The sequence below is a fragment of the Pongo abelii genome, chromosome 19 (genome assembly GCF_028885655.2).
Source record: "Pongo abelii isolate AG06213 chromosome 19, NHGRI_mPonAbe1-v2.0_pri, whole genome shotgun sequence".
Lineage (NCBI taxonomy): Eukaryota > Metazoa > Chordata > Mammalia > Primates > Hominidae > Pongo > Pongo abelii.
In genome coordinates this window covers 72118614-72141081 of record NC_072004.2, presented here as the reverse complement: position 1 = coordinate 72141081, position 22468 = coordinate 72118614, and the positions used below count along the sequence as shown (strand labels likewise).

General features: G+C 44.7%; 2 protein-coding genes across 7 annotated transcripts in view; both read left to right on the top strand.

The window, feature by feature from the left end:
• Positions 1-4522, top strand: part of ACLY (ATP citrate lyase) — a 52593-nt gene extending 48071 nt beyond the window's left edge. For all 6 annotated transcript variants that reach the window (XM_024234489.3, XM_024234488.3, XM_024234492.3 and 3 more), the window contains 4 exons: positions 1859-1972; positions 2325-2407; positions 2666-2742; positions 3541-4522. In XM_024234489.3, coding sequence (XP_024090257.1) covers positions 1859-1972; positions 2325-2407; positions 2666-2742; positions 3541-3635 — 369 coding nt within the window. In that variant the 3' untranslated portion in view covers positions 3636-4522. The remainder of the gene's footprint in view (positions 1-1858; positions 1973-2324; positions 2408-2665; positions 2743-3540) is intronic.
• A 1045-nt stretch (positions 4523-5567) lies between these two features.
• On the top strand, positions 5568-22443 carry KLHL11 (kelch like family member 11). Its single transcript, XM_002827533.6, has 2 exons — positions 5568-6147; positions 15612-22443. Exons 1-2 carry the CDS (start codon positions 5603-5605, stop codon positions 17191-17193), a joined length of 2127 nt encoding a protein of 708 aa, XP_002827579.1. The 5' UTR covers positions 5568-5602; the 3' UTR covers positions 17194-22443.
• The last annotated feature ends 25 nt before the right edge of the window (positions 22444-22468 follow it).

Sequence of the window (22468 nt, the reverse complement as noted above, 5' to 3'; positions counted from 1 at the left end):
GAAGTGGAGGTTGTGGTGAGCCGAGATTGCGCCATTGCACTCCAGCCTGGGCAACAAGAGTGAAACTCCATCTCAAAAAAAAAAAAAAAAAAAGTGGGATGGATCTACTGGGTGGGTGGTGATAGTGGGGGCATTAATTTATTTGGGAGAATATTTAAGCTTTCAACTCCCAACATACAAAGCTTTGGATGCGTTGACAGATGCCAAATACAAAGCAGCTATGTTTTCCATGTTCTAATACAGATTGCCCTTAACAGTTTTTCTGTCGTTCGCTTGCAGTATGGAAATAGCAGTTGAAATTAGATGGAAAACTCGGTAACTTTGGTTTCCCAAATGAACCTTATGGGAAAAAGGACCAAGGTCAGGTTGAGGGGACATATTGGTCACCTTAGGCTAGATAATACCTCGTTCCGCAGTAACAGACAACTCCAAAAATCTCAGTGGCTTACCACAGCAAAGGTTTATGTCTCATTCACACTACATCCACTGAGGGTTTGCTGTGCCTGTTCTCTGCCATCTGTGCCGAAGGAACAGCCCCTGTCTGGGATGTGCTGGCCTCACGTCAGCAGGATAACAGCAATGGCAGGACCACGTGCAGGCTCTTAAAGCCTTACATGATTCACCTTCACTCACATTTCATTGGCCACCGCAAGTCAAGTGGTTATTTGTGACATCACTGGGGCAGGAAGAGTGATAATATCAAGGCATATCTGATTGGGAGAGACCAGTGGGAAAGGACAGTAAATATTTGAAACAGTTTATATAGTCTCACACAGGGCCGGTCATTTCTATGTCCTTACAGTGTGCTATGGTTAGAAACCGAAGAGCAAGAGATGAAGGTCACTGGCAGCTGCTCAGGGCCTTATGGGGACAGCTCCTTAGTAAATCCCTTTACCCTGGGCATCTTGGCTCTGTAGCTCCAGAAACCTCATTTATTTGGTCACTCCATTGGCCTAGGTGGGGAGTATTAATACGAAGGTCATGCATGTGATTCAGGACACCACCTTCTAGGCAGCCAAACACTTGGCCATCTCAGGTGATACCCAGAGGTTGCTTGATGAGCAAGGACCAGCTCAGAACCAAGCAGGGAAGGTGGGTGGCTCTGAGGGACATTCCATCCAGGACTTGCTGGACTTTGCTCAGCCAGCCCCAGCTCCTGAGCATATAACACCTTTCCCATCTACAGCACAGAGCCTCTTTCTAAGATAATGCTAGACTTGCACTCCACACTCACTCATTCACTCTTTGAGCTCCCCGCTTTCTAGAGGATGTACTGACCCAGCTATCTCTTTGCTGAGGGCAGAAGTTGCTTTGGTATTCGATTTAGTGTGTCCCTAGATCATCTTCCTCCCCCACTGACAGGTGGTTAATTTCATTCACAGCAGGTCTGGAGTTTTTCCTAAAATTTTGGGAATACTTTGCCTCCCCACACTCAACACATGTTTGTTTAGTGTTGAACTTTGTCACAGCTTGAGTAGGCACAGAGCTGGTGGGGGCATGGCTGGAGGCTAGAACCTAAGACTCTTGAGTTGGAGAGTGGTTAACTTTCAGACCTCTGCTGCTCAACACTATAGGACCTGGCTAGTTCCCTGAACATCACAGGGCTTAGTTTCTTCTTTGCAACTTAAAAGTGAGAACCTACCAAGGTTGTTTTGTGTCCCAATTGAGATATGAGAAGACTTCAAAAGCCAGCCTCATGGCATTAGCACAATTGGTGCCACATGGAATTGTACACGTGGGTCAGGTTCCTGAATCGCCTCTGGGATATGTCCAGTTCTACCCACCTGTAACACAAGTATGAACAAACACATCCCAGCAGTGTGTGAGTGTTCGTATGTACTGTTGGGTTCATTTCTAGATAAACAACCCAGACATGCGAGTGCAGATCCTCAAAGATTACGTCAGGCAGCACTTCCCTGCCACTCCTCTGCTCGATTATGCGCTGGAAGTAGAGAAGATTACCACCTCGAAGGTAACAAAGAAAAAACTTCCTAATTCTCTAATATTACGTTGGACAAGTTTATTGGAGGAAATAGGAGCCAGGTTACATTTTGATTATGCAGCTAAAAGCAAACCTAGTTTTCTGGAAATGTTATTTTTGTTTCATAACTAAATTTAACAGACATGCACTAAATGTCAACTAGGTGTTGGGTACTTTGCTAGATGCTGGGAATTGAAGTGAGTCAGACACAGTGTCAACCAGTGGGGCTGGTAGAAGGTTTTTAAATGATGGTCACAATTTGTAGTAATAGTAGTAACAGTGGAAAATTATGAAGAAAAAATGAGAAATAATGATAAATGCTTTGAATTTTTTGCCTTCCCAGAAGCCAAATCTTATCCTGAATGTAGATGGTCTCATCGGAGTCGCATTTGTAGACATGCTTAGAAACTGTGGGTCCTTTACTCGGTGAGCATTGCAGTTGTTTCCTTCTTCATTACGTTTGTTGATTTTTGTTGTTTCCTCCAAACTATAAAAGTAATGCATACTCATAATAGAATATTTGAAAAATAAGGAGAGGTATAAAGAAGAAAACAAAAATTGCCTGTAATGCTATCACCCAGAGCACCCTTTTTCTTCTCATTCCTGGGCAGTAGTAGTACTGTCTGTGGGGAGGAGGGCAGTCACGTGAGCCTTTTAAAACTACAAGTTGATTGTGTGTTGCAGGGAGGAAGCTGATGAATATATTGACATTGGAGCCCTCAATGGCATCTTTGTGCTGGGAAGGAGTATGGGCTTCATTGGTGAGTCCATTCGTTGTTGTTTTAAGTGTTTTTTTTTTAAACCCCTACAGTTCAGCTACACCACTTACCCATGGGGTTGAGTTTTTTTTTGGTTTTTTTTTTTTCTTTTTTAATTCTCTTTTTGTGGTTCAGTTTCTACAGAAGAAATGTCATATCTTCTTAATCATTGTTCTTAATCTTTCCTTTCTTACTTTAACCTTTCCCCTTATCTTTATCATTGTTCCTTTGTTCTTAGAAATGATTGCTAGCCCAGGAAAATTTTTTTTTTTTTTTTTTTTTTGAGACTGAGTCTTGCTTTGTCACCGGGCTGGAGTGCAGTGGCGCGGTCTTGGCTCACTGCAGCCTCTGCCTCCTGGGTTCAAGGGATTCTCCTGCCTCAGCCTCCCAAGTAGCTGGGACTACAGGCGCGTGCCACCACGCCTGGCTAATTTTTTGTATTTTTAGTAGAGACGGGGTTTCACCGTGTTAACCAGGATGGTCTCGATCTCCCAACCTCGTGATCCGCCCACCTTGGCCTCCCAAAGTGCTGGGATTACAGGCGAGAGCCACCGTGCCTGGCCTATTTTTATTATTTATTTAATTTTATTTTTTCCCTTTAAATTTTGTTTTAATTTAAAGGAAAATAGAATGAGATCCAACAGCTCCCTTGTACAAAGTCCACCTATACAGTGGATTTGGACTAAACTTCCCACTGCTTTGTGTCTACTTTTTTTGTGTGTTAGATTTCCCTTCCTTAGCCTCTTCCTCTCACCAGGCTTATGAAGCTCTAATAAAAAAGACGTGTTTGCTTCATTTTAGGACACTATCTTGATCAGAAGAGGCTGAAGCAGGGGCTGTATCGTCATCCGTGGGATGATATTTCATATGTTCTTCCGGAACACATGAGCATGTAACAGAGCCAGGAACCCTACTGCAGTAAAGTGAAGACAAGAACTCCTCCCCCAGGAAAAAGTGTACAGACAGCTGGCACTGGAGCCTGCTTTATTAAGCAGGGGCCTGGAATGTAAACAGCCACTGGGGTACAGGCACCGAAGACCAACATCCACAGGCTAACACCCCTTCAGTCCACACAAAGAAGCTTCATATTTTTTTTTATAAGCATAGAAATAAAAACCAAGCCAATATTTGTGACTTTGCTCTGCTACCTGCTGTATTTATTATATGGAAGCATCTAAGTACTGTCAGGATGGGGTCTTCCTCATTGTAGGGCGTTAGGATGTTGCTTTCTTTTTCCATTAGTTAAACATTTTTTTCTCCCTTGGAGGAAGGGAATGAAACATTTAAGGCCTCAAGATACTATACATTTAAAGCACCCCAAAGTCTCTTTTTTTTTACTTCCCTTTCTTCTTCCTTATATAACATGAAGAACATTGTATTAATCTGATTTTTAAAGATCTTTTTGTATGTTATGTGTTAAGGGCTTGTTTGGTATCCCGCTGAAATGTTCTGTGTTGCAGACCAGAGTCTGCTTATGTCAGGGGGATGGGGCCATTGCATCCTTAGCCATTGTCACAAAATATGTGGAGTAGTAACTTAATATGTAAAGTTGTAACATACATACATTTAAAATGGAAATGCAGAAAGCTGTGAAATGTCTTGTGTCTTATGTTCTCTGTATTTATGCAGCTGACTTGTCTGTCTGTAGCTGAAGTGTGGGTCCAAGGACTCCTAACTACTTTGCATCTGTAATCCACAAAGATTCTGGGCAGCTGCCACCTCAGTCTCTTCTCTGTATTATCATAGTCTGGTTTAAATAAACTGTATAGTAACAATGAAGGCATACTGCTGGCTCCTGGTATCCATATCCTTTGATCTGTATTCCTTTGTAACTGTACTTTTTTCCAGACAGGGTCTCACTCTGTCGCCCCAGGGCTAGAGTACAGTAGCACCATCACATCTCACTGCCGCCTCCATCTCCTGGGCTCAAACAATCCTCCCACTCCAGCCTCCCAAGTAGCTGGGACTACAGGAGGGTACTACCACTCCAGGCTAACTTTCGTATTTTTTGTGGAGATAAGGTTTTGCTGTATTTCCCAGGCTGGTCTGGAACTCATGGACTCAAGCAATCCATCCTCCTTGGCCTCCCAAAGTGCTGTTACAGGCGTGAGCCAGTGTGCCTGGCCTGAACTGTACTAAATGCTCATCTACGGTCAGGCGTGGTGGCTCATGCCTGTAATCCCAGCACTTCGGGAGGCCGAAGCGGGCGGATCACGAGGTCAGGAGATCGAGACCATCCTGGCTAACACGGAGAAACCCCGTCTCTATTAAAAATACAAAAACAGCCGTGCATGGTGGCGAGCGCCTGTAGTCCCAGCTACTCGGGAGGCTGAGGCATGAGAATGGCATGAACCTGGGAGGCGGAGGTTGCAGTGAGCCGAGACCGCGCCACTGCACTCCAGCCTGGGTGACAGAGCGAGACTCCGTCTCAAAAACAAAAACAAAAAAACAAAAAAACCGGATAACGAGTAACTCATTCATCCCTCATCCACTTGGCTGGGGCTAGATCTTATAAAAATCCTGTATTGCCACTCAAGGCTTTAACAACAGGTGATGGTCTAAGGTGGCTTTTACTCCACAAAATGACTGCAGAGAGCATGCTACCCACTAAGTAAAGGGAGCGAGCCATCCTCGCACCGACGTCCTGGGGGCAGGCCTGGGGCGAAGTCTTCTGGACCGGGCGACTGTTACTGCCGGACCTCACCAAGGTAGGCAAGGCTGCTGGAGGCGAGGCGGCGCATGCGCGGCCGGCGGGCGACCTGGCCCCGCCCCGCGCGCACTATTTAATCCCAGAATCCCTCTGTGGCGCACCAAACGGCCGCATCGTTCCGAGGCTGTGGGGGCCGGGCGCAGCGGCGTCAAGATGGCGGCTGCGGCAGTGGCGGCGGCGGCGGCGGCGGCCGCGGCTGCATCTCTTCAGGTACTGGAGATGGAGAGCATGGAGACGGCCGCCGCCGGCTCGGCAGGACTGGCCGCCGAGGTCCGAGGCAGCGGCACGGTGGACTTCGGGCCTGGGCCGGGGATTTCTGCAATGGAGGCGAGCGGGGGCGATCCGGGCCCAGAAGCCGAGGATTTCGAGTGCAGCTCTCACTGCTCAGAGCTGTCCTGGCGGCAGAACGAGCAGCGGCGCCAGGGCCTCTTCTGCGACATTACCCTGTGCTTCGGCGGGGCTGGAGGCCGCGAGTTCCGGGCCCACCGCTCGGTACTGGCTGCCGCCACCGAGTACTTCACGCCCCTTCTCTCGGGCCAGTTTTCCGAGTCCCGCTCGGGACGGGTGGAGATGCGCAAGTGGAGCTCCGAGCCGGGGCCCGAACCCGACACGGTGGAAGCCGTTATCGAGTACATGTACACCGGGCGCATCCGCGTCAGCACGGGCAGCGTGCACGAAGTGCTGGAGTTGGCCGACAGGTAGGCGAGGGAGGCGGGAGCGCGGAGGGCGGCGGGCGCGGAGAGGGGGAGATGCTCGCCGGCGGAGGGGAGGGCAGTGCCTGCCACGGCAGCTCGCGAGTCCTGAGTGAACGCATTGGTTTCACACTCGCTGAGCGCCTGCTTGGGGGCAGCCACCGCGGTGGGCGAGGAGGATGCACCATCAGGTCCGGCGAGGGCGCCCCGCGCCCAGGGAGCTCAGATACTAGGTGGCAGGACAAAAGTGATGAATAGGAAAGTCAGTATATGGTAACTGTTGTGCTGACGTTCAAAAGGAGTGAAAGGCTAGGGATTGAATAAAGATCTTTCTGAGGAGGTGAAGTTTAGATCGACCTCTGAATGTCAAAAAATAACTGACCGTGCAAAGATGGGGAATGAATATTCCAGACAGCGCAAAGGCCCTCAGGCAGGATCCAGTTTGGCTTAGAGAAGAGAATTAAAATACAGTCCAGTGAGGCTGGATCTAGTGGATGAAGGGTAGAAGGATGCGTGAGATGCTTTGGAATAAGGAGTTTGGATTTCACTAAGTGTGATAGGAAGCTGGGTAAAGAAATATCTGATTTAAATATTTTAATATTATTCTGCCACTGTGGTAAACGGATTGTAGGGAGCAGGAATGCTCCAGAGACTGGTTAGAAGGCAGGTAATACCGTTTATAAAGATGGAGAGGCGTTTGTTTTGGCAGTTATCATCTTACAGATACGTTAACAAAAATGCCTGTTGAGCGCCTGTTACGCATCAGCTGAGATGCGGGATTCTAAGGTGCTAGGGTTTCAGCAGTGATCAAAACAGACAAAATTCCTTCTCCTTATCGCACTTAGGTTGGTAGATGGACGGTAAATAAGTAAAATGTATAGCCTGTTGGATGATTGTTAAATGTATAGCCTGTTGGATGATTGTTAAATGTATAGCCTGTTGGATGATTGTTATCACTGATGAAAAATAAAGCATGGGGGGAGTACATAGAAAGTGCTGGGGGAGAGGAAGTGCTTTTCAAATTGGGTGGATAGAGAATGCCCTATGAAGAAGACGTTTTGCTAAGAACCGAAGGAGGTAAGGTAGACTGTGTCAGGTAGGGGACACAGGTACAGAGGCTCTGAGGTTGAGCTTGTATGTTAGAGAACAGCGGGGAGCCAGTGTGGCTGTATCAAAGGGATGCAGGATGAGAGGAACAGGAGAAGCCCCAGGATGGTAATGGGCATGGATCCGGATCCCGTAGGGCCTTGATGGCCTGTGGAAGGATATGAGCTTTTACTCTGATTGAAATGGGAAGGTTTGGGGCAGAGGAATGATGCAGTCTGATTTGATGAATAGTGCTGTGTTGAAAAAAGGATGTGGCGGCCAGGCGCGGTGGCCCACGCCTGTAATCTCAGCACTTTGAGAGGCCGAGGTGGGTGAATGCTTGAGGTCAGGAGTTCGAGACCAGCCTGGCCAACATGGTGAAACCCCTGTCTCTACTAAACGTACAAAAATTAACCGGGCGTGGTGGCGTGCCTGTAATCCCAGCTGTTGGGGAGGCTGAGACACCAGAATCGCTTGAGCCTGGGAGGCGGGAGGCTGAGGTTGCAGTAAACTGAGATTGCGCCACTGCACTCCAGCCTGGCCGACAGAGCAAGACTCTGTCTCAAAAAAAAAAAAAAAAAAGAACAAAGGATGTGGCATTGGGGAGGAGGGGGCACGAAAGGCAGACGCAGAGAGACTAGTGTAGGAGGTTGTGGCAGTGGTGGTGGAGGCTTCGATTGAGGAGGGAGAAGTAAAGGTGATGAGAACTGCTCTGGTTCCAGATATATTTTGAAAGTGGATGAGATGAATTTGCTGATGGATTTGACGTGGGGTATAAGGGAAAAGACTGCTACCTGTTTGACCCAAGCAATGGGAAAGATGGAATTATTAAAATGTGGAAGATTGCTGAAGAGCGGATTTGGGAGTAAGATCAGGAGTTTTTGGATTTGGTTAAGGAGATCCCTGGGAAGTGCATGGGAGCTAGAGATACAGATAGGGAAAATTACCGTATAAATGGTAACTAAAGCCTTGGGGCTGGATGGTATTACTTAAGGCCTATACATAGAAAAGGGGCAGGGGGAGAGGGTAGGCAAGACTGAGCCCTGGGGTTCTCTAGAATGTAAAATAGCCGGCTGAGCGAAGTGGCTCACGCCTGTAATCCCAGCACTTTGGGAGGCCGAGGCAGATGGATCACTTGACCAGCCTGGCCAACATGATGAAACCCCGTCTCTACTAAAAATACAAAAAATTAGGCCGGGTGCAGTGGCTCACGCCTGTAACCCTAGCACTTTGGGAGGCCGAGGCAGGTGGATCAGGAGGTCAGGAGATCGAGACCATCCTGGCTAACATGATGAAACCCCGTCTCTACTAAAAATACAAAAAAAAAAAAATTAGCCAGGCGTAGTGGCGGGTGCCTGTAGTCCCAGCTACTCGGGAGACTGAGGCAGGAGAATGGCGTGAACCCAGGAGGCGGAAGTTGCAGTGAGCCGAGATCGTGCCACTGCACTCCAGCCTAGGCAACAGAGTGAGACTGCATCTCAAAAAAAAAAAAAAAAAAAAAATTAGCAGGGCGTGGTGGCAGGTGCCTGTAATCCCAACTACTCAGGAGGCTGAGGCAGGAGAATTGCTTGAACCCAGGAGGTGGAGGTTGCAGTGAGCTGAGATCGCACCACTGCACCCCAGCCTGGGCAACAGAGTGAGAGACTCGGTCTCAAAAAAAGAGAGTCTTAAAGAGGAGACTGATCTCATGGAAACGTAGAAAGGAAGGATATCAAGGAGGGAGTAGCCAATCGTGTCAACTCTGTCAACCCATAAGTGATGGTTGCAGGTCAGAGATGCCGTTGACAAGAGCTAGTTAAGCTTTGCTTTATAAAGAGGATCAGACACGTGTAAATGTTTTGGGGGACAATCCCACCAAGGTAAAAGATACTAGAGCATGTCTGTGTGCTGCTGAAAATGATTCAGTAGAAGATGAGTAATTGGTGTTACAGGAGCAGGGGAATAATTGCAGGTGTAAAGTCCTTGCAAGCAAGAAGGGAACCGTCGGGATGGAAGAGGGGTGATCCCTTTCCTCCCCCTCATAAAGGGGTCACAGCTGACATTCTTTTTTTTTTTTTTTTTTTTTTGAGACAAGAGTCTCGCTCTGTTTCCCAGGCTGGAGTGCAATGGCGCAATCTCGGCTCACTGCAACCTCTGCCTCCCAGGTTCAAGCTATTCTCCTGCCTCAGCCTCCCAAGTAGCTGAGATTACAGGCATCTGCCACCACGCCCTGCTAATTTTTGTATTTTTAGTAAAGATGGGGTTTCACTATGTTGGCCAGGCTGGTCTTGAACTCCTGACCCGCCTTGGCCTCCCAAAGTGCTGGGATCACAGGCGTGAGCCACCACACCCAGCCACAACTGACATTCTTATAATAAAAGACAGGTTATATAGGACAGAGAAAAGCATAGCAGATTATTACAGGCACATTTGTGCTCGAGAGTCATACAAAATATGAAAACTCTAAGGGTGACTGAAGTTTTTATACTTAAACATCCTGTGGTTATAGAAAGAATAGGGGCTTGGAATGCATCAAGACAGGTTATGGGAGAGCCAGGAGAGGAAAGCTTGGCAAGCACAGGCTGTCCTGTTATGCAGGTGAAACCTCACGGGCAGCAGCTGTCAGAAAAAATGGATGTAGCCTGTGGGAAAAGTTTCTGTCAGATCTTTAAAGTGTCAGACCTTAGCCTCCTTAGTTTTTCCTGTGAGTGCGTCTTTCCTCGATCTGAGTAAGGGGAGGCCTCAGAGAAAGCCTGTTTGCATCCCTGTTTTCCTTGCTGTTTACCTCATTAATGTAGATTTTCTCTACAGATGCAAATCGCCCCCACAAAAGACAGCTCTTCAAAGCTATTACTGTGGTTTCGGCCCCTCTGAATATGTCAAATGAGTATATTTTGGGTTGAAATATTCTGGTTATTCTTCAGTGTAGAATCCATATTAAAATTGGAACGGTTGGACTGCAAAGTATAGGGAACAACTGCTGGTGGATTGGGTGGTGGGAAGATGAAGTTCCTGCTTGATTGTCTCTGTTTTCTCAAGAGGCTGGGTCATCAATGAGAAGGTGGAGTGGGATGGGCATAGCTCTGAGGGAGAGAGGTTTGTTGCATGAAAATGGGTGGAAAAGGGTCATTGCACTCACTCAAAGGTATGTTTGATTCTGTCATATCATCTTGAGTTTGTCAGATTTGCTCCTGCTCTATTAGGGAGTTAGAGGAGAGGAGAGGATACTCCAGGCATTTTACTAAAAACTCAACTTCTTCTCTCCATCTGTCAGCAGCTAAGCCAATGGCTTTTGTCAGGCACTGTTCAAAGTGCCCTGCAACCATCACATTTAATCTTCCCATCAGCTCTGAGGCAGGACCCGGCCCCCACCCCCAAACCCCTAAATACATATATCTGTTGATGCCTGCCTCACTGGGCATTTGTAAGGATCAGAAATATGATAATAGGATATGCACAATGCCCCTCACATGACAGATGCCTAGTGTATGACAGCTATTTTCATAGAGCATTGCTTCCAGACACCTAAGGGAATTTGTCTCCGAATTACCTGGAGTGCCTGCTAAAACTAGGAGCCCAGGGCAGCCTGGGAATCAGGTGACACTGGCACCTAGACATGTCTCGGAGCCACTGTATCCCATACCACTCTACTTTGTCTTTGTTTTATCTCTAAAATGATATGTTCTCTTAAAAGGGTGAAGGGAGCCTGCCTTATTGATTTTCATATCATAGTTAAGACAGTTACTAAGCACAGTCACTAATAACAAATGGTTACTGAATTGGGAGAGGCCTGAATTGATGAAGTGATTCTTAATCTTGTTTAAGGTTCTTCTCAGTTTTGGGGACTTAGTCTTTTTAAAGCAGTGGTCTCAAATTGGCTATCCTCAGGCTGATTGCTGCCAGATTTATGAATTTGTCTGAAACGATTGTGGTTTTTTTTTAAATTAAACTTTAAATGGATTTAGGTGAGCAGACAATATCTAGTCAGCTACATGCCAAATCACTTTCTTTTGTTTTTTAACCTACACATGTTTTGTACTATGTCGCCCAGGATGGAGTGCAGTGGCGTGATCTCAGCTCACTGCAACCTCTGACCCCAGGTTCAGGCAATTCTTGTGCCTCAGGCTCCTGAGTAGCTGGGATAACAGATGCACGCTACCACACCCAGCTAATTTTTGTTGTTGTTGTTTTGTTTTTTGTTTTGTTTTGTTTTTTGTTTTTTGAGATAGCATCTCATTCTGTCGCTGGAGTGCAGTGGCGTGATCTCGGCTTACTGCAACCTCCACCTCCCGGGTTCAAGGGATTCTCCTGCCTCAGCCTCCTGAGTAGCTAGGATTATTGGCACCTGCCACCACGCCCAGCTAATTTTTTGTATTTTTAGTAGAGATGGGGGTTCATCATGTTGGCCAGGCTGGTCTCGAACTCCTGACCTCAGGTGATCCACCCACCTCTGCCTCCCAAAGTGTTGGGATTATAGGCCTGAGCCACTGCACCTGGCCTGAACCACTGCGCCCAACCCTACACATTTTTTTGTTGTGTTTTTCTTTTGTTTTCTGCTTCCGATGTTTGAGTTTGCTTTGCATCCCTGCCTTGATGAGAACCCAGTTCAGGACAAATCTTCTCAGTACCCCATCCCCTCTGGCTGCCCAAAGAAAAAGCTCTGGTGATGAGATTAAAACCTCTGACACAGGGAGTATATATTCAGGGCAACTTGAATCTATGATCCTGGAGAAAAATTTAAAAATGAAATAAAACCTCTAGCAGAAAGCCTAGATCTGAGTAAAGGGGGCCATTCCTTCTGATATCTGACCGAACAGACCCCCAAAGAAGTTCCTGCCTGGCTGTTACTTTATACCATAAAGTCCCTTCACTGAGACCCTGTTTCATTTAAGAGGAGACTGGTGGGCTGGGCGTGGTGGCTCACACCTGTAATCTCAGCACTAAAGTGGGCAGATTGCTTGAGCTCAGGAGTTTGAGACCAGTCTGGCCAACATGGCAAAACCTTGTCTCTACAAAAAAATTAAAAAAAAAAAATTATCTGGGTGGCCAGGCGCAGTGGCTCACGCCTGTAATTCCAGCACTTTGGGTGGCCGAGGTGGGTGGATCACCTGAGGTCAAGAGTTCGAGACCAGCCTGGCCAACATGATGAAACCCTGTCTCTACTAAAAATACAAAAAGTTAGCTGGGCGTGGTGGCAGGTGCCTATAATCCTAGCTACTCGGGAGGCTGACGCAGGAGAATCGCTTGAACCCAGGGGGCAGAGGTTGCAGTGAGCCAAGATTGTGCCATTGCACTCCAGCCTGGGCAATAAGAGCGAAACTCCATCTCGGGGGGGAAAAACAACAACAACGTTCCTGTAGTCCCAGCAACTTGGGAAGTTAAGGTGGGAGAATCACTTGAGCCCTGGAGGTCAAGGTTGCAGTGAGCCATGATTGCACCACTGCACTCCAGCCTGGGTAACGGTGAGAATCTGATCTGTCTCAAAAAAAAAAAAGGGGACTGGTGACTAGCAAGGAATTAGGAAAGGATGGCAAAAACAAGTTTGGATAGGGATTTGCCTTTGCCATGGACAAATTAAAGTGAAAATAAGGTGTGTGGCCGGGCGTGGTGGCTCACGCCTGTAACCCCAGCACTTTGGGAGGGCGAGGCAAGTGGGTCACCTGAGGTCAGGAGTTTGAGACCAGCCTGGCTAACATGGTGAAACCCTGTTTCTACTAAAAATACAAGAAATTAGCCAGATGTGGTGGCGCGCGCCTGTAATCCCAGCTACTCAGGAGGCTGAGGCAGGAGAATCGCTTGAACCCAGGAGGCAGAGGTTGCAGTGAGCCGAGATCGTGCCACTGCACTCCAGCTTGGGCAACGAGAGCGAAACACTGTCTCAAAAAAAAAAAAAGAAAAACCTCCAGCCAGACACAGTGGCATGTGCCTGTAGTCCCTCCTACTCTGGAAGCCGAGGCAGAAGGATTGCTTGAGCCCAGGAGTTTGGGGCTGTAGCGCACTGTAATCGCACCTGTGAATAGCCACTGCAGCATAGCAAAACCCTGTCTCTTAAAATAAAAACTCTATTTTGTGTTTTTATATATGTATATGTGTGTATATATGTATGTATTTCACATATATGATAGGTAATTATATAAAGTATATAATATAAATAATACTTTATATTTTATATATAAATAAGATTTTTATATATGCTTTTTTTTTTTTTTTCTTGAGACACAGTCTTGCTGTGTTGCCTAGGCTGGAGTACAGTGGCACAATCCCAGCTCACTGCAACCGCTGCCTCCCAGGTTCAAGCCATTCTCCTGCCTCAGCCTCTGGAGTAGCTGGGATTACAGTTGCCTGCCACCATGCCTGGCTAATTTTTTTTGTATTTTTAGTAGAGACGAGGTTTTACCATGTTGGCCAGGCTGGTTTTGAACTCCTGACCTCATGATCCACCCGCCTTGGCCTCCCAAAGTGCTGGGATTACAGGCATGAGCCACTGTGCCCGGCCTATATATGCTTTTTTTAAGAGACAGTCTTGCTATGTTGCCCAGGCTGGAGTGCAATGGCTATTCACAGGCACGATTATAGCTTACTGCAGCCTTGAACTCCTGACCTCAGCCAATCCTCTTGCCTAAGCCTCCTGAGTAGTTGAGACTACAGGCATGCATCTCCCTGCCCAGCTCTATATGTGCTTTTTATTTTTATTTTTATTTTTTTTGAGACAGAATCTTGCTCTGTCACCCAACCTGGAGTGCAGTGGCACAATCTCAGCTCCCTACAACCACTGCCTCCCAGATTCAGGTGATTCTCCTGCCTCAGCCTCCCGAGTAGCTGGGATTACAGGTGCCCACCACCATGCCCAGCTAATTTTTGTATTTTTATTAGAGACAGGGTTTCACCCTGTTGTTGGCCAGCCTGGTCTCAAACTCCTGACTTCAAGTGATCTGCCTGCCTCAGCCTCCCAAAATGCTGGGATTATAGGTGTGAGCCACTGCGCCCAGCCATGTGCCTTTTTTTAAAGAGACTTGGGACTTGGTTTTGCCGTGTTTCCCAGGCTGGTCTTGAACTCCTGGCTCAAGCGACCCTCAGGTTCCCAAAGTGCCGGGATTATAGGTGTGAGGCCCCACGCCCAGCCTATATGTGCTTTTAAACATACTTTGCCAGCACAATATTTTCTAATTTGGTGGTGGTTTTTTTGTGTTTGTTTGTTTGTTTTTCAGATTTTGTGTATAAAGTGAGATTAATCTAACTATTTCAATATGTATAATTTAGATGCTCTCGAAATGTGACCATAAGCTGGGTGTGGTGGCTCACACCTGTAATCCCAAACACTTTGGGAAGCAGAGGCAGGAGGATTGCTTAAAGCAAGGAGTTCAAGACCAGTGCAGACAATATAGTAAGACCCCATCTCTACAAAAAAATAATAATTTTTTTTAATGTAGGCCATGGCCAGGCACCGTGGCCCATGCCTGTAATCTCAGCACTTTGAGAGGCCGAGGTAGGTGGATGCTTGAGGTCAGGAGTTCGAGACCAGCGTGGCCAACATGGTGAAACCCCGTCTCTACTAAAAATACAAAAATTAGCTGGGTGTGGTGGCACACACCTGTAATCCCAGCTACTCGGGAGGCTGAGGCAGGAGAATTGCATGAGCCTGGGAGAAGGAGGTTGCCGTGAGCCAAGATTGTGCCACTGCACACCAGCCTGGCCGATAAAGAGAGACTGTTTTTTGGGGTTTTTTTTTTTTTTTTTTTTTTTTTGAGATATGTAGGCCGGGCATGGCAGCTCACACCTGTAATCCCAGCACTTTGGGAGGCCGAGGCAGGCGGATCACTTTGAGGTCAAGAGTTCGAGACCAGCCTGGCCAATACGGTGAAACCCTGTCTCTACTAAACGTACAAAGATTAGCCGGGCGTGGTGGCACACGCCTGTAATCCCAGCTACTCGGGAGGCTGAGGCAGGAGAATTGCATGAGCCTGGGAGACGGAGGTTGCCATGAGCCAAGATTGTGCCACTGCACACCAGCCTAGCCGATAAAGTGAGACTCTGTCTGGAAAAAAAAAAAAATGTAGGCCGGGCACGGCAGCTCACACCTGTAATCCCAGCACTTTGGGAGGCTGAGGTGGGTGGATCACTTTGAGGTCAGGAGTTTGAGACCAGCCTGGCCAATATGGTGAAACCCTGTCTCTACTAAAAATGCAAAAATTAGCTGGACATGGTGGCATGCCCCAACTACTCAGGAAGCTGAGGCAGGAGAATCGCTGGAACCCAGGAGGTAGAGGTTTCAGTGAGCCGAGATCATGCCACTGCACTCCAGCATGGGTGGCAGAGTGAGACCCTGTCTCAAAAAAAAGAAACAAGTAACCACATAAAATATGCACATTTGAAAAATTAATCTTTTCTCTTTTTCTTGATTTTAGGTTCCTACTCATTCGTTTAAAAGAATTTTGTGGAGAATTTCTCAAGAAAAAACTTCATCTCTCAAATTGTGTGGCAATTCATAGCTTAGCACACATGTACACCCTGAGCCAACTTGCTCTGAAGGCTGCTGATATGATACGGAGAAATTTCCACAAAGTGATTCAGGATGAAGAATTTTATACATTACCTTTCCATCTCATTAGAGACTGGCTTTCAGATTTGGAAATTACGGTTGATTCTGAAGAGGTTCTCTTTGAAACCGTTTTGAAATGGGTTCAGAGAAATGCTGAAGAGAGAGAGAGATACTTTGAAGAACTTTTTAAATTGCTCAGGTTGTCCCAGATGAAACCTACCTACCTTACTCGACATGTCAAACCAGAGAGGCTGGTAGCCAATAATGAAGTTTGCGTCAAGTTGGTCGCTGACGCAGTGGAGAGACACGCTCTGAGAGCTGAGAATATGCAATCTGGCACATGCCAGCACCCCACTTCTCATGTCTCACTATTGCCTCGTTATGGGCAAAACATGGATGTGATCATGGTTATTGGAGGTGTGTCAGAAGGAGGGGACTATTTAAGTGAATGTGTGGGATATTTTGTTGATGAGGACAGATGGGTAAATCTGCCACATATTCATAATCACCTTGATGGACATGCTGTTGCAGTAACAGAATCCTACGTGTATGTTGCTGGATCAATGGAGCCAGGGTTTGCTAAAACTGTAGAAAGGTATAACCCAAATTTGAATACATGGGAACATGTTTGTAGTCTGATGACAAGAAAGCATTCTTTTGGACTAACAGAAGTCAAAGGGAAGCTCTATAGCATTGGAGGACATGGCAACTTTAGTCCTGGTTTTAAAGATGTGACTGTTTATAATCCTGAGCTTGATAAATGGCACAACTTGGAATCGGCACCAAAGATTCTTCGGGATGTAAAAGCACTAGCCATTGAAGACCGGTTTGTATACATTGCCGCCCGCACTCCTGTAGACCGGGACACTGAAGATGGATTAAAGGCTGTAATTACTTGCTATGATACAGAGACTCGACAGTGGCAAGATGTGGAATCTTTGCCGCTTATTGACAATTACTGCTTTTTCCAAATGTCTGTGGTCAATTCAAACTTTTATCAGACAGCATCATGTTGTCCCAAGAGTTACTGTTTAGAAAACGAAGAGGCAGTAAGAAAAATTGCCAGCCAAGTGTCTGATGAGATCCTTGAAAGCTTGCCTCCAGAAGTCCTAAGCATTGAAGGAGCAGCCATTTGCTATTACAAAGATGATGTCTTCATTATAGGAGGCTGGAAAAACAGTGATGATATTGATAAACAGTATCGGAAAGAAGCCTACCGATACTGTGCGGAGAGGAAGAGGTGGATGCTTCTTCCTCCTATGCCACAACCTCGTTGTAGAGCCACTGCTTGTCACGTGAGGATCCCATACCGGTACTTGCATGGCACACAGAGATACCCTATGCCTCAAAACCTGATGTGGCAGAAGGACCGCATCAGACAGATGCAAGAGATACATCGTCACGCCCTGAACATGAGGCGAGTGCCAAGCTCTCAGATTGAATGCTAGGTTCTCTCAAGCGTGCCGATTAAGACTGTTATACGCGTTTCGTGAAGCTGAAGATAACCCAGGCTGTTACTTGAAAAAGTATGTCGATAACTTATTTTCTACATGAACTGATTATTACCCCATATAAAGGAAATAGAGTTAAAAGCTAAAGAACAGGAGACTCAGTTCAATACATGGTCATTTTGTTAGCTTGCAATTTTTGTCTTTGGTTTGTTTGTTTGTGCTAGCTAAATAAGATCTTATTAAGGACAAGTGGAAAAATCAGGTGTAGTTGCTTTGCTGTTTTCCTGCCAACGAGTTATAACCCCTTTGTCTTGGGGACTTATGTTTTGAACATGCTTTAAGCAGCAATTTTATTTGCACATTTACTTTGATATTCTTTTTCATTTTTTATTAAATGATTGATTTTGGCAAGATCTGACTTCTGCATTGAGCCCTCATCTGCAGGAGGCATGTGCAATAGTGAGACTGAAATTTGGATGAAAACACTCAATATTTCAGCAAGATAATTTGAGAATGTTTGCATTGATATTTTTTATGTTTATCTAGAAAGCCACTTTCCTTCCTAGAAGATGTGACTGATGAGAAATTTTTTATTGGCTCATGCATTTTTTGAATATTTTTCATTAGCAGCTGTTTATAGACTTTAAGCCTTCAGTCTGAGGTGAGGGTAGTTGGCAAAAGTATAGATCTTTAGCTAATTGACTAAATACAGAGCAAGTTACATGTGTGAACTTTGTTTCTCTAAGAAGAAAGGTATTAGTGTAGACTGAGAAATCAAAGGCATTTAAAATTTTTTCAACATTTTTTTCAGGAGTTGCAGGATTATTTGAGAATATGTTAATGAGTGTAAATAATGCCTATGACAATCGACACTCAATGCCTTCCATTTTAATTTTTGCTCTAATGCATATTATATAGAATCTTCATTATTCCTTTTTTTTTTTTTTTGACTCTTGTTGCCCAGGCTGGAGTGCAGTGGTGCAATCTCGGCTCACTAGCTCACTGCAACCTCTGCCTGCCAGGTTTGAGTGATTCTCTTGCCTCAGCATCCCGAGTAGCTGGGATTACAGGTACCCGCCCATCACGCCTGGCTAATTCTTGTGCTTTTAGTAGAGATAGGATTTCACCACGTTGGCCAGGCTGGTCTTGAACTCCTGACCTCAGATGATCCGCCTGCCTCAGCCTCCCAAAGTGCTGGGATTACAGGCATGAGGCACCGCACCCAGTCCATTACTCTTTTCTACAAGAAACTGTTTTTTTCCAAAATGGGAAGGAAGTCCCAATTTAGAGAAATGTTGCTAAAGAGAAGCCTTATTATTTCTGATTGTTATATTTTATCCAGTTGCCCTACACTTTTAAACTTTGCCTGAGCCTAGGATACCAAATTTGGGTACATAATTTTGGCTTTTAAAGGTTTATGGGCTGGGCACGGTGGCTTATGACTGTAATCCCAGCACTTTGGAGGAGGCTAAGGTGGGCAGATTTTGAGCCCAAGAGTTCAAGACCAGCCTGGGAAACAGCAAGACCAGCCTGGGAAACATAGCAAGACCCTGTCTCTACAAAAAGTACAAAAATTAGCTGAGTGTGGTAGCTGGCACGTGCCTGTAGTCCTTCCTAGTTGAGGCCAAGGTGGGAGGATCACCAGAGCCTGGGGAGGTTGAGGCTGAAATGAGCCGTGATCATGCCACTCTACCTTGGGTGACAGAGAGACAGTGTCTCAAAAATTAAAAAGATCACTGAAGCTATCTTTTATTTAGTTTTATACATTGTTCTAATTCTCTTATGTCTCCTGAGCTTTATAAAAGTTAGCACTCAAATTGACTTTTTTTTTTGGGGGGCCAGGGGATGGGGTCTCACTTTGTCACCCAGGTTGGAGTGCAGTGGTACGATCTCGGCTCACTACAACCTTTACCTCCTGGATGCAAGCCATCCTGCCACCTCAGCCTACTGAGTAGCTGGGACTACAGGCACGTGCCACCACGCCCAGCTAATTTTTTTTTTGTATTTTTGGTAGAGACAGGGTTTCTCCATGTTGCCGAGGCTGGTCTCCAACTCCTGGGCTCAGGAGATCCACCCATGTCAGCCTCCCAAGGTGCCAGGATTAGGTGTGAGCCACCATGCCCGGCCTCAAATTAACTCTTTTTTTTTTTTTTTGAAACAGTCACGCTTTGTCACCCTGGCTGGAGTGCAGTTGTGCAGTCTCAGCTCACTGCAACCTCCACCTCCTGGGTTCATGCGATTCTCCTGCCTCAGCCTCCTGAGTAGCTGGGATTGCAGGTGTGTACCACCATGCCTGGCTAATTTTTGTATTTTTAATAGAGATGGGGTTTCACCATGTTGGTTAGGCTGGTCTCGAACTCCTGAACTCATGATCCGCCCACCTCGGCCTCCCAAAGTGCTGGGATTATAGGAGTGAGCCACCATGCCTGGTCCTCAAATTTACTCTTAATGCTCAGTTAATATAAAGGATTCCTAACAGTTTACAACGTGGTTTTCTTGTTTTTGTTGTTGTTTTGGTTTTTTAAGATATGAGGTCTCATCTTATTGGCCAGGCTGGTCTCAAGCTCCTTTCCTCAAGCAATCCTCCCACCTTGGCCTCCCAAAGAGCCACCTGTCCAATGATTTATCCTGTTTCTTCAGGACTGTCTTTACCTTCTTAGACATTTTGGCATACCATTCTAGAAGTCAAATTCCAAGTGCAGTGATTTTTTTTTCCTAGTCCATTATAGTTAATCTTCTTGTTAGTGATCAAATATCAAAAGAGAAAAGCACAACCAGAAATTTTGGCTATTTGCTGCAAGACTAATAGTTGTAGGTCTCTATACTAAGTTGTTGGGCTCTATACTAAGAACTTGAAATTTTTAAATTAGTATCCCTGCCTAGGTGAAAAGTTTTTAATAAATGTGTGGAAAATCAATTTTAAATCCATTTAATTTAGACTGGAGTGGGCGTGAGAAACTGCAAGTCTATTTCTACATATAAGGATATATTATCCTATCCCACCACTACCTTTTTCTCAATTTCTATTTCTTTGTAGTTATTTTAATAAAAGCCATTTGGATTCTGAGAAGCACTAATTCTTAGTTGTGAGAGGTCTATGCAAGTAAGACAGAATCATTAAATGAAGCTCACTAAATGAAGTTCTCATTTCTCTCTAATAGACTATGCTAGCAAACTTCGTTTTCTTGATGGTGTTTAAATAATTTAGTATCTCACTACAATAATAGTTTTTAACTGGAAGGGTGTGATGTGTTTTTTGTTTTTTGTTCTCAGAGTTGTCTTCTGAGATAATCATTACCACATCATTTGTGGGGTTGTGTTTTTTTCACATGATGTGACAGAAATTATAACTCATAAGATTTAGGCATAATCTGGTTTTAAAACCTTGATTGAAACTGTTGTTTTTTAACTTAGCAGGCAGCCTAGGCCATGGCTGAAAAGAAGGGGTAAGTCCTTCATTGCATGATGATGTGTGCAGGTTTTCCTGATTTTCTAATTTTTATATTTGAATTCACATGTGTAATTTCACATCAATAACTTGTGTTTCTGAAATATCCTAACTAACTTGTTAATAAGGAAAGAAACCAGATTTGCTTAAATCTGTTCAAGGCTGACATTCTGAAATTCTAAACTGGAAATAACTTCCCAGAGTATTTGGAAAGGTTCTAATTACGAGGATCAGGCCTAAAATAGCTCCTTGGGAAAGAAATTTCCTTTTTGATGAGAAAACTTAAAATATTGTTTTTGGTAATGTAAGCAGTTAAAAACATGACTTTAGAAAGACAGCTTAATGTGTATTAAAGCAAACCTTTGTTTTGTTGCTTTTGCTTTTGTTTGTAGAAGACAGAGGAAGTCATTATACCAAAAAGTAATAGTATATGTAATTTTGAGTGAGGCTACTTATATCTTAGAATGGGTATCCTTGAACTATATCTACCCCACCATGGCTTAAAAAATCAGTGGTATATATTGAGAATGTCAGTCATGAGCTTAGTGTTTAAGTAACACATCCCACTTACAGTTGTTTGCATGATTAGTCTTGTGTATCATGATGTTCAACTTTGCTTTTGCTGTGCCAGTTCAAAAATAACTTTTTGCTAAAAACTCTTAAAATTCATGATATGAGTTTTGTTTTGATCACCTGGTTTTCTATAGTATTTCTGGGACCAAAAAATTTAAATATACCTTTTTAATATAAAACAGAAGTTTGAAGCTGGAAAGATAGTGTTTATGGAAGATTTGTGTGCTTTTGTGTTTTTTAAACCCGTCAGGCTGCTGGTAAGGCAGTTTCTAGGGCTCACTTTTCCTCCTTACCTCTTGACTAGTGTAGCATGTGGTATGTTTAAAATATTTCATTTTCTGCTTTGTAATTCTAACGTCAACACTATACTGTATGTAGACAGGAGAGCTGATTTGTATATTTTAGTTATTTGGTCTAATCAAGCATAACTAAAGGGACTTCTTTTTTGATACTTTTCTCAAGTTAAGTTTAAATATAGCATACTGGCCACATTTCATGTCTTTGAAAGTGTTGTACATTACTGTAAACCAAGTACTCTCTCTACACCAGAGGGTGCTTTAACTGTAAAATATTTGAGAAACAATTCAGTCTCTCAAACATTTTGGCACAGTTCATCGCTCCAGTTTGTTACTTTCTTGAGAATAGTCCATTTTTTTGTTTTTGTTATTATACCGTGTGTTCTGGTCATTGGAAACAGAACAGCTCATAGTTGAGTGATGTAATATAATAACAGTAATATAACCTAGTGGTCATTTTGCTTCAAGTAATTTAATTAGATAGCAAAATCACTGCTGTTTGTTTATTACATTTGTAGGGCTTTTTGTCTTACTCAGTGACCATCACTACGAATGTCTTACATTGAAGCACAGACTGCAGAGCACTTGTTAACTTAGTCCTCCTGCATAATGCACTTGTGAAAAGTAGTGCTTGCTAGGTGTTTGAAGATTTTATGATCCGTGTGCTTGGGCTTGTTGAGTTATTTGTAAAATAAACATTTAGTTTGAGTTGATGCAGTAAGTTTTTTGGGCTAGTAGTTTCCAGGTCCCTACTCTACTGAAAATATAATCTTCACTATCTCCCCTTAAGTCAGAAGAGATGTAGTATTTAGAACACCTTGAGACATGACATTGTAAAATAGCTTGTTTTATGTTCCTGAAGCTATCTTGTTCTCTGTTAAAGCTACTAATTGTCTCAGTGTAAGTTTTAAATAAACATATTTCTTTAAAGCTGGTTTGTACTGTGTGACTTTTT